At 35.0% G+C, this 18,247-nt stretch overlaps 1 protein-coding gene across 5 annotated transcripts in view; it reads right to left on the reverse strand.

The window, feature by feature from the left end:
* The window catches only part of PDE4D (phosphodiesterase 4D), a 550,822-nt gene that overhangs the window by 158,450 nt on the left and 374,125 nt on the right, over window positions 1-18,247 (reverse strand). Inside the window, exon 1 of one of the 5 annotated variants that reach the window (XM_015848748.3) lies at window positions 4,371-4,542. The exons of the other annotated variants lie outside the window; for them this stretch is intronic. Coding sequence (XP_015704234.1) covers window positions 4,371-4,459 — 89 coding nt within the window. The 5' untranslated portion in view covers window positions 4,460-4,542. Of the gene's footprint in view, window positions 1-4,370; window positions 4,543-18,247 lie in introns of those variants that run through there. 5 annotated transcript variants of the gene reach the window in all.

Raw genomic sequence — 18,247 nt, forward strand, 5'->3', positions numbered from 1 at the left:
TAAGGGAATTGCAAGTCAGACAGTCTTGACATTAACATAAATATCCACAGACATCTAAAATTCGTAAATCAAACGGGCTGTTTCCTGGTGTTAATGGCTAGTGAATTGTGACATTTGTTTTTTTGTTTTGTTTTTTTTTTTCCACTCCAAGGGATTCTAAGGCCTGCTCTCAGTTTAATCCGGAACATCAACTTCATACAGCGATTGTTTCAGCAATTAATAGCAAACCCAAGATACTTATTTATTGCAAACCATATTGACCTTAGCATAATTTCCTTCAGTCTGTATTTCCTGATGGTTCTTCATACAGGTTCTACCTTGCCATTAGTCTTGGTACTGGAATTTATATCAACAGAAACTAGAGAAACCTTAATGATGAAATTTCTGTGCATGTATACTTGTTTTCTATTCATTCAACATTAGCTAAACCTCTATCATGATAGTAAGAATAACAAAGAAAGCCACAAATCAAGCATCTAGTATTGGTATTTCAAAGAAGAACCAGAAGAGTCAACTTGTCGTACTACGATAGATTGAGTCAGCTTATCTTTGTGATGATCAATCAAGCCTAAGAAATACAAGCACAGCCTGAAGCTTTAGAACATAGTACTTCAAGTTCTTTCTGAGTTCTTTTTGCTGTTGGGGACCTATGGGTTGTAACCTGACTTGCTGAGTTTTTAGGAACTGGTACTGAAACATGGTCTGTGCAATTTTGCCAAGGATGTAAGTTTACAACACTGAGTGGCAAGCATGATTCGCTTGCACCTATTTTCCTATTCTTACTTAACCTGACCAACAATAAACCCTGCTAATTTTCTTTTTTTTCTTTTTTTTCTTTTCTTTTTTTTTTTTTTCCTTCCCAAGGATTTTATGTTAACATTACCAAATGGTTGAATTGGTTATGATGACATTTTGGCATGTAGTTTTGTTGAAAATAAATCTGAATTAGGCTCAAAACATCATTTTAAGTGCTGTGATCTTCTGATTTACAGAACTTCTGAGATGAAAATGAAAGAACTGACAGAGTCATCATGTTAACTAGAAGGGTCCACACCTGTGCATTCAAAAATTTCATTTCTCAGAAATCACTGAGTGACTAGTCATAAAGAAGCCAACTAGCTCCAGTGTACTGGGGCTTTAATCATTAATAAATAAAATAATAAACTTTAATCTGATTTCTATTCCAATTTATTGCAAGGCTGTTAATAACAAAAGAAGTTAGAGTATTACACTCTGCTAACTAAAAAAGCTTTGGCATCATTTAGAAATCCTCTAAGAGAAGGAATTCCTGAAAATGGTATGTTGAGAGAGATTCCATTTACAGCTTAGCTCCCAAGAGTTTAGTGGATTGGAGTACAATCATCTGGCAGTAGGGGAATCTGCCTCCTTACGTACTAATGCTCTGAGCAGCTGGCTGCAGAAATGATGTTGGCAGTGGCCTCAGCCACATGACCATTCCTCTGGTCCAGGGAAATATGACAGATGGCAGCCAAAGAAGAAAAACAGAGAACAGAGAAGGGAACAAAATAATTAAAAAAAAAAAAAAAAAAAAAAAGAGAGAGAGAGAGAGAGAGAGAGAAACAAAAAGAAACCTTTCATTGTTTTTGTTTGTTTGTTTTTTCTGCAAAAAGAAAGGAATTTCATGATTGCTGCACCTCAGGAAGTGCATTTTCACAGCTATTCAAATGAAGATATAGTTCTGGCAATGTAATAATTTAAAAAAAAAAAAAAAGATTCAGTCTTTGATTATTCAATTTAATGCATACTACTGCCAGTATCTGTTCAAACAGATTTTACTCAGGTTCCACTCAGTTATTTGCAAATCCTTTATAGTGATAGAAGATTTTATATCCAACCAGATATGTAGGGCAAATCCTGCTCTCTATGTTGAATCTTCTAAGTTATCCTGAAGACTTTTCATTAAGAAAGTGGGAGGATCTGTTTAGCAGGGCTGAGTGTTGTAATAACATGTTCATATTCATATAAAAGAGGAGAGCATTTTTGTGTCACCTGGAAATGTCAGGAAGACTTAGAAATATTTTGATTGTACAGGGGTTGAAGAATGTTCATCTACCAGACAGGCAGGTGAGCATACATCTCAGAAAAATGAGCAAATCTTCTCTTTCTCCAACCTATAAAAATATACTGAAGTGACATTGTGGTTTGGCAGTCTCCTGTGGTTTCTTAGCTGTGAAGCACATGAAGCACATGGCCCTGGCCATGTAATGCCGTGAACACTGCACTTCTGGAGTACAGTGAATCAAAGTGAACCTCTACAAGGTGAGGTATTTTTGGTGTGGGTTTTCTTTTTGGTCTGCTTTCACAGGACAATTGTTCAGCCTTCAAACTATGGTTTACTCAATGGGAGGGGCAGGGAAAGATTAGTTCTTTGTAACTATGTTGCATTCCAGCTCTACCTAGCAGAACTGTTCAATATCAATACGTTTTTTTTTCTCCTCTTTAGTGTCTTCCATCAGCCTAGTTGTTCAGCCATCCTTTCAAACACATATGCAACCCCCTGTACTTGCTACTCAGCAAAGAAACTCAGATAAGTATGTGAAGAGGAGGAGGGATTGAGGTATATCAAAGGGAAAACACTATGTTTTGGCCCAAAATGTAACAAAAAACATTGCAAGATCATAGGCAACTTCACAATTTAAACTAAGATTATAAAATAGAACAGCATGCTTTACTAAACAGTGTCCTGGACAGTACTATCAGGTATTCTGTTCTAGAAACCAAAGCTCCTTGACATCAGATAGTTCAGTGACGTGAGCAGAACTGCCAGCTGACATAAACAAGATTATTAAATTACATAGGGACTGTGTACTGTAAAATTTTGTAGTAGATTTCTAAATATAACCTACAGTGTGAATGGAGCTATGGCAGTGACATAAATATGTATATCTTCTTTTTTCTTTTCTTTCTTTTTTTTTTTTTTTTTTTTTTTTTTTAATTCTCGTTTCTGTCAAAAGTTAGGTTTAAATTAACTAATAAAAACAAAAAGTTGACAATGAATAATGCAACTATGCCTCAGCCTTTAATAATTACCATCAATTTCACACTAATTCTTTAGAGCCCCTGGAAAAGAAACCTGTAACACTATTACTATGCTAAAACAAAATGCAAAAATCTATGAAGTTCAGGTAAGATTTTCTATTCATTAACAACTTTTAAGGCTACTCTTGTTAGTCCAAAACATAAATGGACTCTTAGTGCTCTATTTACATAAGTTAATCATACAAAAGGATACTCCACATTAACGTGCTATCTGATGTAATTTCTTTTTCTTCAGAAACACTGATATTAGATTCTAAAATATATTACTAGGATTTTAGAAGAAAAAAAAAAGATAAAAATATTGCCTTAATCAAATTATATGATCCAATTATGAACGAAAAAATAATAATAATAAAAAAAAAAAATTATAACATATACCATATTTTTATTCTCTACTCAAATTCCATTATTTGCTATTTTTACTTTGTGATAAAAACAGCTCCCTGTGCATAAACTATTTAGTTTTGGCAAAGAAAGCACTGTGAGATGCTGGATTGTATCAAGCCAATTCTTGACAGTATTTACATTGATAGTATTTGCCGCTGATACACTTACAGCAGTTATCCTCATAGGTATTTGATATTTTACATATGTGCACACAAATGCGACCATGTCTCAGCGAATAGAGGAGATCATACTTAACAAGTTCTACAAAGTCTTATTTACAAGTAGGATGATCTTTTAAAAAATTAATCTTTAAATTTATTTCTACATCTATTACAGATAAAGGCAAAGAAACTGGAATACAAATATCTATCCATTTGCAGAAAGCTGTACAAGAAATACTTTTCTATTTCATTTTTGAATATAATCTAAGGTAAAAACAGAATCTGTATTTTTATTGTGATTACACTTTTTACATGTTGAACACAAAAATATTTAATAAATAGGCTTTCTGGCTATGCAAACAAGTAAAAGATCAACTACTTCTGACTTAGTAAGGGGTCATTTTTATAACCATATAAATTATCATACGATAAGTACTTATCTAGAATGAGTATTTTCACAGGAACAATGACCTAAATCTTACTCTGTGCCTTTTCTCTGATGTGGAGGGCAGTTTCATAAACTTCCATGGTCCCTTATTCATTCTATTACACAATAACATGGAAACTATTTTCCTACTATACAGGTTCAGCAAAGCCCTTATGAACTCAAGGAGATAACAGGAGTCAAAACTAACACAAGACATTCCCAGGCTCTTACATACTAAAATCCTGTAAAAAAAAAAATAAAATAGAATAACAACAACAAAAACAGTTGCCTTTATGATCTATGTCAATTACACCACAAGCCAGTAGAAGAGATACCTGTAGGACTTCAAAAAGCGAAATCTCATCTTATTTCTTAGAGATGGACGAGGGATATAGCCTCCAAAAGGATCCCACAGAAAGGCCATCAGCAAAGATAAAATTCTAAAATTGTCTAAGAAATCTATTAATCAGCGGGGAAGCAGGACAGTTGCACTGGATGTGACCCGCACTAGTCATGAAGCACTTGTAACTGTGTAAGGGAACGTCCTTTCCCTATGGTATGCTTTGGCAGAGATGTGGCTCGCTGAGAGCACAGACTAGAAGGGATAACTGGGATTTCCTGCTGCATGAGACTTGCCCTTTGCGCAAACGCTTCCTATATTCAGGCCTCTTATCTCATTATTCAAGTGGGTACTCTTATGGTAAATCCTTGGCTAGTTATATCGGGCACTAAAGAGCACAGAACTGTAGAACTATTGCAAAAGAGAAACGGCCAGCACTCTTGACTATTCATTGCAGCCCTGAAAAAGGCTTTCAAGCTCTTCATAATTGGTTAAAAATGTCTATTTTTCTGCAGAATACATTTGAAAAGGTTGGCATCAAACAGCTAAAAAGAATGTATATATATTTATAAAACAACAATAAATAAAATAAGAACCCCCAAAACACTATCTACAGTTAAAATTTCCTCTGTTCTCCTAATGTTCTTCCCTTCAGCAACATAAAAAGACAGTAGCCAGGAAATAAAACTGATACTGAAAATGTCCTTAAATCCCTAAATTGCTCTTTGTTTAATTCTTAACACTCTTCAAATGTGTCTTCCTTCCTCACAGTTTCTAAAGAGAATCAGTTTATATCACTAAGCAGCTTTTCTGAAAGGGCTTAATTATCTATAAGAGATCAGCCACTCTAAGAAAGTAAGTCTCAGACTGGTAATTTTCAGGCCTCTTGGCAGCTTTTCGCAAAGACACCATTCCCCTTACTGAATAACTGCCAGTGACTGATAGCTGAACTCAGGTTGCTCTTAGCAAGGGTCACTCTGAATTCCAAACAGAATTCAGATACTCAGATTTGGTATCTATTTCTTTGTTCTACTGTTTTCAATTAATTCAAGCTTAAACTCATTTTAGCCTAGTATTAGTACAGGGTAATGTGAATAAGAACCTACATTTCAATTCTAACACCAACTTTCGTATGGTCTACAAGGCCAGTAGCATTATCTAGCCTCCCTTCTTCTACAGAAGGATGGTATCAAGTGCCCTGACAGTGCTCATAAGAAAAGCCATGGAGAAGAAGCTGAGTATTCACACGCATAAAAATGATAATTCAGGAATATTCTGGGCTCTATCAGCAAAGTTGGAAAGACAAAATAGTAAACTCTCAGGGAAAAGTCTATCAATCAGTAATGAATAGATGAAATGTGCTGTTATTAAAAAAGAGTAAAGTGAGAAATTACATTTTTCAGAAAAAATACATACATTCTATAACTGTATATTTTGTTTGTTGAAGGAACTATTTTCCACATTTTACAAAAATACTCTACAGAGCCAGTATACAATAGACAATACATTTATTCAAAGAATAAGATCAGCTTTGAAAGTATCCGATCCATAAGTAAAATCAGTTTCTGGGCCAAAAGTCACAAAATTCTTAAGCAATTAAATATAGTAATATAGTGTGTAGTATGCACAGGAATTGAACTTTGACTGCTCAAGCAATGGGTTATGAGCTGCTCTTTGGGTAACTACAGACTTCTTCACAGTTAGGATAGCATTTAAGTTTGAATCACTACTATAGTCAATTAAAGCACAAGTGAATAATAATAATGGATGGGAGTCCTGCCAAAATCTATCATCACTCTGTGTCAAATAAAACCAAAGTGGATTGAATTTTTGTGTTTGCAACCTAAATAACTATTTAGGTATTGCCAGGTATATTTCCTGTTCACATTCTATTTCTAAAAATAATTTTTATCAACTCTTTCTCCTTCTTTTCATTTTTTTCCCCACTTTTTCTTTCTCTTTTTTTTTTTTCTCTTTCTTTCTTTCTTTCTTTCTTTCTTTCTTTCTTTCTTTCTTTCTTTCTTTCTTTCTTTCTTTCTTTCTTTCTTTCTTTCTTTCTTTCTTTCTTTCTTTCTTTCTTTCTTTCTTTCTTTCTTTCTTTCTTTCTTTCTTTCTTTCTTTCTTTCTTTCTTTCTTTCTTTCTTTCTTTCTTTCTTTCTTTCTTTCTTTCTTTCTTTCTTTCTTTCTTTCTTTGTTTTTTTTCTCCAAAGAAAATTGAACGAAGTATGCTTATTATCATCTCTCTTTTCTCTGTCCCCTTAAGTGCCCTTCCTTCATTATTTCAGCAAACCTGCTAACACAGCCAACCACAATAAGGTCACAGAAATAAGCTTCTTACAACAAGATTACTACAGACTAAGTTTATACCTTGATATAAAAAACTCTTAATTGTCACTATATTTTTGCATGCAGTAGATCACCATATCAAGAAAAATAAAAAAAAAATTATGGAAATTCAAGGAAATGAAACAACTCTGTAATACAACTTTAACAGAGAAACAGCTTGGCTCTCTTGTTTCTTTCTTTCTTTCTTTCTGAAAAAAAACCAAAACAAAACTATCTTTCTTCCCAAAGAAAGAAAGAAAGAAAGAAGCAAAGAAAGAAAGAAAGAAGCAAAGAAGGAAAGAAAAAAAGAAGAGAAAACAATTCCTGAAGCACTCAAAGAACATAAAGTGATTTATTAAGTACATTAAGTAGTTATTTGGATGCAATGCTTTGTGGAAATAAAAGCTTGATAACATGAGGAAACAAAAAATTTTGTTTAAAATAGGTAAAACCAATCATTGCATTCTATGATAAATGAGTTTTTTATAGAGCTGCATACTGTAGTGAACATCTATAGTGCAATATTTTTGATGCTCTATGCAGTTCTGTGATTGTAAATTTTGCTCTACGTTTTTGACATGTATTGCATTATTGGTCTGATGAACTCTTAGATGTCCAATAGCAGCACTACATTATATAATTTTTGATGGCTTCAGGTTTACAGGATCCACAATGAGACAACTATTACTATTCTCTATTCTACTATTCTCTCAAATACCAAAACTGATGCTACTTATTTCTGAAAATGTTAACATAAATGAACCATAAAATAATACTTTCTGTGATTAAAAATGGGAAGCTTAAATTAAAAATGTACAAACCTACCCTTGACTTTGGGGCCAGTCAAGCAGTCACATGAGTTTAAAAGCTCTTGCTAGTAAGCACGTTTACTGATAACCTTACACATCAAGAATCAGTTCACTTTTCCAGATGTGTCCTGAAGCTTTTAAGAACTCAAAAGTCCAACCTCTGTCAATTCCTCATAGTATGTCTGCACCTTAAGTAACTGGAGACTCATGAGTGGTGGCTGTGGTGATTTCACAGACATTACTCAGACTTAGTTCCATGTATTGGTCACATGATTGAAATCCACCATATGGGAACCCAACATATGGACTTGATCCACACTGTGCTATTTGACAGAGCACATGACAGATGTATAACAAGCACCTGGCCACTGTGACTCTTAACATGGTTTATTTAAGTAGCCTCTCTTTTGTGCCTTGATCTTGTGTGTCAGGTCCATCCTAGATCAGTCTGATCCACTTCATTGGACATGTGCTTTCCTGCACGGGCAGTAGTATGGATTTGAACTTGCCAGGGCAAAATGAAATGTAAAAGTGATTGTGTGAATGGCTAACTGGGAGTATTTCTCTAAGACTTCATCACTTGAAACCAGTTTCTGAAGTGTTCTGTAATATTTGATACTACTCCAAAGGTTGGAGCATTCGTAAGAGTGCTCTCAATATCTTTTTGGTGATAAGGTAGTCAGCATAGCCTCAGGTTCCTCTGTGTTTTATATATCCATTCTACTATGCTCGTGAATTTGCAGTGGTTTCATTACCTTCCAAATTCTCAGCAATCAACTTAACTTTCCTAAAATCATAAGTTAAAAGTTACTAGAATAAAGACATGCAAACTTCAAGTGTACAAGCACTCCCTCTCTTATATGTTGAATCTGTAAATACAAAACTTAACCAAAAATTCTGCAAACATCACAAAACATCTGAATTTTATTTTACGGTAAATTTAGAGCAATATATTTTTCCCACTCCTAGCCTAACAAATGATAAAATTACCTGAAGTAATATATGTATATATATACAAAATATTATGTCTAACTGGTCCTCAATCATTTGTGGCCTCTCAAAAATCCAGTGCATGGAAATTATTGTTAAAAAACGGTAGCTATATTTTAAAACAAAAGAAAAATTGGTGTTCTGATTATTTCTACTAAAGCTATGCACTGCAGCAGAAAGTTCTTGCTTGGAAAACAAAATAATTGTACCTACTGTGGAAGTAAATAACAGGGAGAGCTGAATGTAAGACTAAAAAGTGAGAGATTCTTTCCTAGAAACTGAAGTAGTAATACCAGACAGGAAGAAGAAAATCATCAAATATGTACCAGCATAAATGGAATGGTCTTTCCTTAAAGATGCACAACACCACTACCTACAATAAGGGGAAGGGGAGGGGAAGGGGGAAGGTGAAGTGAGAGGAGGGAGGAAGAGAGGGGAAAAGAGGAAAGGAGAGAGGATGGGACAGGAAGGATGTAAGGGGAGTGGGAGGGAGGGTAAGGGAAAAGCAATATAGGTTGTGGGGTTTTTTTGTTGTTTTTTTTTTTTTAATTACTTTAAATATATTTTTAATATATTATAATTACTTAAAATATATATTTAAATTAATGCATAAATCTAAGCTCTTCTTTTTTTATCCATTCTTTCAAGGTGCGCTGATATACTTCAAGGACAAATGACATCTCAAGAATTACAGAGGAACCTAATTTTAGTCCAAATGAAATTGAAGAGCTTGTACAAATGATTACTAGGCACCACTGACTCATGTTTGAATCTGGCTCACTGAAAGGAGATTTCACAAATAAGCAAAGGCTATAATCAGCAAATTAACTAGGAAAGCTTTTGGTTGTTCCTAGGGATCTTGAACAATCCCTTAACTCCTGAAAGACCTGACAAGTATTCATAAGTTAGAGTAATTCTTTGCCCTGTACACTTCTAATCATATATACTTTCAGTGGGATTTCTAGAACTATTTGGCAGAACCCACTCTACTTGTAGCTGGCTGCAACAGAAGGACAGTGACTGCATCAGCTACTTAGATCAGAGTTAATTTGAGAAATTTTCCCCTGAGGACAAGGGCAAAAACTGGGCAGCTTTATAAAACACTGAAATGGTTTACCTACAATCTAAAAGTGTGAAGGGAAGAAAATAGGTATATAGCCTGCATTATAATTACTGAATTTAGTATTGATATACGTAAGAAATTCTGTTTTCATTATGTGAACAATAAAGCAATCTCTGGAAAAGATGGAAATAAAGATCGTATTTCAATGTCCACTCACAGGAAGACAAAATTGATATGGCCAACACAAATTGGAACACTTTTTAACTGGAAGTCTGAGTCTAAAGACTATGCAACTCAACTTTACTAATTCTCCCAGTGCTCAATTTGGCAATTTAATATATTTTGTAAATATAATATAAAAATTTTATAGATAAATTCTAAAACTGTAAGTGAGGGTGTATAATGTATCAAAGTCTTATTCAAAAGAAAGGAGGAAAGGGATCAATTCAGAACAAGACTGATCTGATAAAGAATTTGTTTGTCCCTTCTTCAGCATAGGTATATATGTATACAAGGTATATATATATATAAATATATAAGTTGCTCTGAGAGTAATGCTTCCCACTTATTTCCATGGAAAACACAACAAATATAATACAAACAAACAAACAACAAAAACCCCCACTATTTAATAGAACAAATTCTTAGCTTCAAAATATTCGTTTTCAACACAGTCACCACCATTAGCTATGCATTTTTTGCCAGCAACAAAGAAGAGGCCTGCATGCAGTACTCGTAAAAATTTGCACCAGCAGAGGTGACATGCTGTTGCTATCACTACTGCTGAAACGCAGCATCCACCGCCTCACTGTGCTCACCTTTCTGAGGAAAGACAGGATTGCTTGCAAGAAATGAATGGCCATCAACACTTTTGTACAAAATACGTAAATAATGATTTAAAATGTGAGCTTCCTCTGATATGCTAAGCTTTCTTTGAATAAATTTACTCAAAAGGCATGTTTTGTATTAAAAACAAACCCTCGTTTTTGTAGCTACTTATTAAATATAAATTTAAATACCTGTGTCAGTATTTGTTTTGTTTTATTTCTCACCAGCTCACTGAAAAACAAGTTATCCAGTTTGAAGTAAAAAGTGCTCATTTTAAAAAAGTGAACAACAACAAAAAGTGCTTGACTCTAATATTAGCAATATTTGCTTTTATGTCATTTTTTTCCTCTATATTTATCTCCACTGATTTTCCTCTTTCAGAAAATTAAGATGAAAATTACATTTATAATTCACCATATTTGCGATGAATCAGAATTATAAATAAAACAGTAATATTACCCAGCGACATGGTCAGGTCACCCTGACTGAGCAGCTGATGGGACTAGGTAATTTCCAGAAGAGCCTTTCAGTCTTGCTGATGCTATAAAACAATGCAGCTTCTCATAGTTATTGAGATAATGAAATCTATGGGATCTCAGAAGTACTTTATCTGCAGGGCGTTTGTTCCGCTGGAAACATGCTTTTGTGCCCTCTAGCGTTCGAAGTCATAAAAACCATTTATCTTCGATGGATTACATCTAAAACAGCAATGCATTCTTGACTAGATCATTCAGATCCGTATTTCCTCTAAACTGGAGAAAGAGTAGAAGCTGTGATTTAAAGAGGGACAAAATGAATTGTCTGTTAGGTTTTCTGAGCTTTTAATAGGACAAAAGAATTTAACATGATTCAGTGATTCTAGTGCAATGGTTGGAAGCGCAGAGCTGTACTGAAATGGAGTGACTTCTGTGTATTTTGCAGAATAAACTTTACATGAAATACATGAGTTGCTTGTTTTACAGGTGATGAACAGTGAACTGAAGCTAAAATATAAATGAGATACCATAGATATTTTGTTTCATAAATTTTAGGAGAAAAAATATAAATATCTTACGAGCATTATCAGTATACCTTAACAGGACTCAATACTACATGTTGCTCTCTAACAACAATCCTGTCCTTATTACTTAAAAGTTACTTCAGCTTGTCAGGTGTTAACTGGGAATACCACACAGCTGATATGAACAGCTCCAGGAAAATCCTAAGACATGCTGATGGTAACTTCTTTGTAGAGGTACTAGGAGAGACATAAAGGAAAGAGCCCTCTTAGACTTTTTGGATCTTAGTGAATTGGTAAATGGAGGCCACAGTAATCATAAATCTTCAAGTTCAAAGGCCTTGGCAATAGGAAAATAAGTGTCAACAAAACTTCTACCCTGGGTATTAGGAGAGCAGACTTCAGGATGTTCAGTTTGGCAGTTAGTAAGGTCCTCTGGAATTCTGCTTTTGAAATCAATGGAGTAAATTAGTGCTAGGCACCTTTAAAGTACCACCTTGTAAAGCACTGGAGGAGGCAACTCCAAATTAAGTCAAAAAGCTTGGCTGAGTGAGGATTTTCTTTGAGAGCTTGGAAGTGAGGTGGGAGCACATGGAAGGACAACACAGATGATGTTGACCATTGTAGGGAGAAAGTGTGTGTTCAAAGATGAATTAAATTTCAAGATGGCCAGTGCTACTAGGGACAACTTAGAAGAGATTTTATGTTAACAGCAAAAGTACCAGAGACACTGGTTTTTCACTTGATGGGGTTTGTCACCTCATGAATGAGTACATAGATAACTGAGAGTTGTTTAATGTGTTCTTCACCTCTGACTGGATCCTGTTCAGCCTACTGGAAGATGGAAAATGTTGTCCCAGATTCAAGATGGCAAGAAAGAAGACTGTGGTAGTTACAGGCCCGTCAGACTCACCTCAGTGCTTGCTAAAATTATGAAGATGATTATTTTCAGAGTCCCTGAAAAACACTTGAAAGAGAACATAGCAGTAGATTCAATGAAAGAGAGGAAAGTCCTTTTTAACTGAATTGCTTTCCTTTCATGATAAGGTTACCCACCTAATTGACCAAAGGAAGCCAACCAACGCAATCTTGTTGGATTTCAGTACAGCATTTTAAATACTGTTTCTCGCAGTATCTTTCTGGACAAGATGTCCAATGCATAGGTAGGCAAAAACATAATGCAGTGAGTGAACAATTAACTGATGGTTTGGGCTGAAAGGGTTATGGTAAATGGGTTTACATCAGACTCACTGCCAGGTGAGGTTGCACAGGCCTCCATTTTAGGGCCAGTTGTCTTCTAAATTTTTATTAATTGACCAGATGCAAGACTCATATGTATACTGAGTTTGCAGATTAACAGTAAACATGGAGGAACTCTGGAATCCCTTGATTGAAGAGAAGCCTTGTGGAGAGATCTTGACAAATTAGAGGTCTGGACAATCACCAACCTTGAAATTTAACAAGAGCAAGTTCTAATCTTTCTACCTGGATGTCTGTCACACTGGTGCATGAGAGGCTGGAGAGCAGCCCAGCAGAAATGTTTCTGGTTGATGGCAAGTTGGGCATGAGGCAGCAGTGTGCCCTGGGAGCCCAAAGGTCCAACCATACTCTGGGGTGCCCCTGTCTCAGCACTGCCAGCGGGCAACGAGTGGGGCTGTCCCTTCTGCTCGGCGCTGTGCAGCCTCTCCTCTTGGAGGGTTTGGGTGCCACAACATAAAAAGTATATAAAACTATTAGACTGTGTCCAAAGGGGGGGCTACAAAGATGGTGGATAGTTTGGAGGGCAAGGTGTGAGGGGAGCAACCAATGCCACTGGGTGTGCTCAGTTCAGAGCAGAGGAGCTGAGGGGAGGCCTGATGGCAGCTGCAGCTTCTCACAGGGAGCAGAGGGCAACGCAGAGCTCTGCTCTCTATGACAGCGACAGGGTCAAAGGAAATGGCATGGGGAGGAACGGCTTTGGGTTGGGGACAGGGTCTGCACCAGAGGGTGGTTGTTTCCTAGAACAGGCTGCACAGGGCAGTAGTTATGGCCCTGTATTGCAGAAGTTCAAGGAGCATTTGGGTAATGCTCTCAAGAATATGATTTGTTATTTGTATTTTAATAGCAGCTTGTTCCAAAATATTTGCTGAAGTCTAGTTATACAGCATTTAATGATTAGAGTGGTTTAATCCAAGTAAGTTTGCTAACCTCATAAATAACCATTATAAATACTACCACTGAAATAATACCTTCACTGACATACAATCTGTATGTAACTGGCCTAACTCTGAGTGCATACACATAATTACAATGCTATACAACCATAATTTTAGAATGTATATCCCACAAAAGTATCCTTACCACTTTAAATCTTTGTGTGACTGAAGTAGCCTAGTTTAACTCAAATGATTTATTTGGTTAAGCAGCTAACGTATTTCATAGAGTTTTGGTTTGCATTTGTGGAATGGTTTGAAATTTTGCAGTACCAGGTGAGTGCTACATAGAAAAAATACAATCTGACAGAAATACCTGATCAGATTTTTCTGGTCTTAAGGAACACTTAATATATTTACTCTTATTATAAACTCCTTTATTTTTATTTGTATTTTTATTTTTTTATTCCTCTCATAGTAAATCAATCTTTCTTTGGAAATCATTACCAGAAACTCAATGAATTTGAGAAAAGCATCTGTATGCTTTCACTCTTGCCAATAATGTTTTACTGTTTAGAATGGACTCTCAAATTTTCAAAGTACAAAAAACTCTTCATTTGTGTAAGAAAGCAAATGAAGCATTCAGATTTTGCAGGAAATAAGTTCTCTTCTTTTTTTTCATACCAAAAATGCCTTACAGACCTGAAGTGATTCAACACTATGGCATGCTTGTTCTTCCTTTGAAGGCAGGCACAACAGAAGGCCAAAAGGTTAAACTAGCTGAAAGTACTTTTATTGTGCACTAAAGCACACAGATCATCCACACAGTTTTGATAACAATAATATATTCCTCTTTTCTTCCTTTGAAACAGTTTATTCATCTAGCCAAAGTAAAAGAAAAAAAAAGGGAAAAGAAAGAAAGTAAATAGGAAAAGAGAAAAAAGGGCTTGCTCGTACCTATATTATTCCAGAAAAGAGATACTGAATTGTCTAGGATTGGCTGCTCCTACAATAAACTTGTGACTGCACTGATACTGAAAAAATGAGTTGAAACTGATGAACTGAATTGTAAATAAAAAAGCTGCTGAAAGAGGGTCTGAAACTGAGTCACTGAAAACTTCTTTCCAAACCCTCATAAACATGAAGGATCATACCACCCTGCTGATTTTTGCATTTCCAGCAAGTATTCAACATGGTTATTCTGATCACCATAAATGGGAACAAGAGTAAAATATTCACCATCTTTAGCATTTTTTAGTCAGGACGAGTCAATGCATTTTGTATTTACAATGTTTTCATCCAAAAATTATTCTTCCCTTCTAAAAATACAGTCCTTATGAAAATCTGTATAAAAATTCTGAGGTCTGGATTTATGTCAAATATTATCTTGACCCCATAAGGGCCAAGTCCAGTTGTTTCTTCTGTATTACTCTGTGAACAAGTGACACACTTTAACATCTGCATTTACTAGTAAAGGAAATGTAGGGCATTGTACAGAAATTTGTCTCTTTAAAAATAAGATTTTGGGAAAAAAAAAAACCAACAACAACAAACTACTGACATTTTTTGAAACACAAGTAAATGTAAAATAGAGATCTGAAAGCTCACAATGGTCACCTTCAATGTAGGTTTCATAACAGAACTTCTAACTGTTCTATCTGAAAGGTGTAAGTCATAGATTCTGTTCTTTGATATTCTTAAATTATGTAACAGTTCTGATTCTCTATTGTATTGCAAGGTTATATTTGAATAAAATATTGAGTACTATGCTACTTTGCTGCCAGTTGCCAGAACACTAAGTCATTTTTATCAGCTTCACAATTTCAGAGAAGAGACAATATTTAGTTGAATGAATAAAGATATTTTGGAAATTACTTCAGTGATATTTCTGTAAATCGGGACTTGACTGTAACAGATGAAGCTGAATCATCAGTCAATCAGTGTTGAGATCAGGAAGCACAGCTGCGGAGTGCATTGATTTTATGTTTCTTATGATGGTAAGAAAGTATCAAGACATTTTTTACCATTTCTGATCAGATTTTGACTCTGTGGAGATTATTTTGTATTATTTAATAATTTAATCAACTATGTAGTAAAATACTGACTTTGGACAGTTGCACTCTTCTGTTTTTGTTGTTGTTGTTGTTGTTTTGGGTTTTTTTTTTTTGTTTTTTTTGTTTGTTTGTTTGTTTGGGTGTGGTTTTTTGGTCGACTTTCCTCCTCGTTAGAGACCTAGATATTTTGCATATTTTCAGCTGTCAAGTTTTCTAGGATAGCTTTAAGAATCTGCTGAAATGCATCTGCTCTAAAGCACATAAGTGTACAAAGTGCAATTTTCATAAAGTACAAGTTTTCTATCATTCATAGAGCTGACTTTTCAAAATTCAGACATATTCTGTGGGAAATAAATTTTACCTGATGTCAGTGTCTTGGATGATCCTTTCTGTCTGACACACAATTGTTAAAAGAACATATAACTGCTTCAGGGTTCACCACACTATCGTGACTGAATGATATGTTAGAGAGAGAGAGAAATCTATGCAGCTGAATATATGAAAAAACTGAATGGAATCTGATCTCAGAATTTTTACACAGATAGTGGTTACAAGAATTTTTAAAGCTAAAGAGCTCTATATAGATTTCATTCCTTGGTGTACATGTATGTTGTGCTGCAGTAACAGGAACATATACACTTTTTATGAAAAAAAAAAAAAAAAAAAGGGCTAATACTAGTCCCTCATAAAACAGTTTTTATTGTACAGAAAATTACTGCTGTGCCAGGTATTGCAGCATGAACTACAGAATCACAGAAATCCACAGGGAAGGAGTTTCTGAAGGTCACCTCACCCAATTTCCTGCTGGGAAATGGGCTATCAATATCATATTGTATCTCAGATGTGACTTTGTCTCACTAGTCTAATAATCCCCAAGCGTGAACACCTCAGACACCTCCAGGCAACACACTGAAGCATTGTGCTACCCTCCCAATAAAAAAAGAAAAATAAAAAAATCAAAAGTCAAAAAGAAGCACTCAGGGGCCTCGAAGACACAATTTGTGGTCACTGCCCTTTTTCTTGTTTTTACAGCTCCGGAGTTTTTCTTCTCTTTAAGCAAACAAGATTAGCTCCTTCAGCCTCTCCTCACTCTGCCTTGGTAGCCCTCCAGTAGACCTTGTCTGGCTTTTTCTAATCCCTCTTCAAATACAGAAAGCATCCTGTTAACTCACAAATTCTGAGGAAAATAACTGCTTCCAGTAATCCGATGGCTGCGGTGTTCCTAATGTAGCTCTGTGGGCAGCCTGCCTTGTTCATGATGAGAGCATGCTATTGGTTTCTATGAAATCAGATGACCACAGGTAAAAGCTGTTACATTCTTTAAAAATTTACATATGAGTAGGAAGCAGTCATCAGATACACATTGATAACATTTACTGGGTATGTGTCATATTTTATTTTGTAAGTATTAATTATATATATATATATTTTAAAAAATTCTTAAAAATGAGATTTGGATGTTCAGAGGTAATTTTCGGATTTCCAAACCACTCACAAAACAGTTTCAGCCTGAAAATAGACTCACAGCAGCTGCAACACATATCCAAAGGACAGACACTAATTTCATATAAGAATATTGCTCTTATAGTTTTTACAATATAACATCTGATATTGCAGTTGGCAGCATAATCAAGAATCTACACTTTCAAAATCTTACGTTTTTCCTCTTCTTTATTTGGACTCAGAGATGTTTCACTAGTCACCAGAAGAGGAAAGATATAACTTTTGAGGGACACTAATATGATGAGTTTTCATAAAAATCCTTGATTTACTGCTGGACAAAATTTGAGTTGCAGATGTTTAGTGAATCAGCAAAGCACACAGAAATCACTTCAAATGATTATATAACCAAAAAAAAAAAAAAGAAAAAAAAAAGAAAGAAAAGAAAGCAGCAGTATGTAGTTCTCTATGAAGAGAGAAAAACATGATGACAGAATGAGCAAGTGAGTCTGAAAGTGATTTTATGGTAGGAGAAGTACATCAGTGTCATTCCCTGAAAATATGGGACTGAAATAGCAAATACTGGAGTTAGAGTCTATCAATCTTCCATTCTGCATTTATGCAACTCCTGCAGTGTTAATGGATAATATTGACCCTTACCAAGTCACAAACATGGCCCAGAATGTAAGCATCTGCTTCAAATTTCCTGGCTTTTGTTGATTTGTGTCGGTCATAAAGCTATTTAAAAGTAAATCTTCATTACTAAATTAAAAAAAGTAATAACGATGCAGCTGTAATGCTTATCTATTTGCCAACACAGTTGGTGGCTTTCAAAATTTACTTTTTGGAAGACACTTATTAGTTGAAATCCAAGAAGGTTTTCGAATAGGCATTTGATTTTGCCTATATTGAAAGGTATTAAGAGATTAAGGAAAATACAAAATCATGTTATATGTTTGTTCAAACCACACATCCTACAACGTATCACAGGATTCTCTTAAATTGACAATCTCATTGTGACTTTCCTAACATTTTTATTTAATATCAGAAATTTCACTAAGATGATAAATGTCTGGTCTGAAAACAACATTGTGATGGTTATGTCAGATGAGTTACAAAACAGGTAGATATTACTGAAAACAGAAAGGAATAAAGCAGGAGATACACCTTTACTTATCAAAGAAGCTACAGCTATACTGTATCACACAGAAAATCCTAGCCAGCTTTTTGTGTA

This window comes from Coturnix japonica, chromosome Z, assembly GCF_054131305.1.
Source record: "Coturnix japonica strain WE chromosome Z, WE-NBRP24, whole genome shotgun sequence".
Taxonomy (NCBI): Eukaryota; Metazoa; Chordata; class Aves; order Galliformes; family Phasianidae; genus Coturnix; species Coturnix japonica.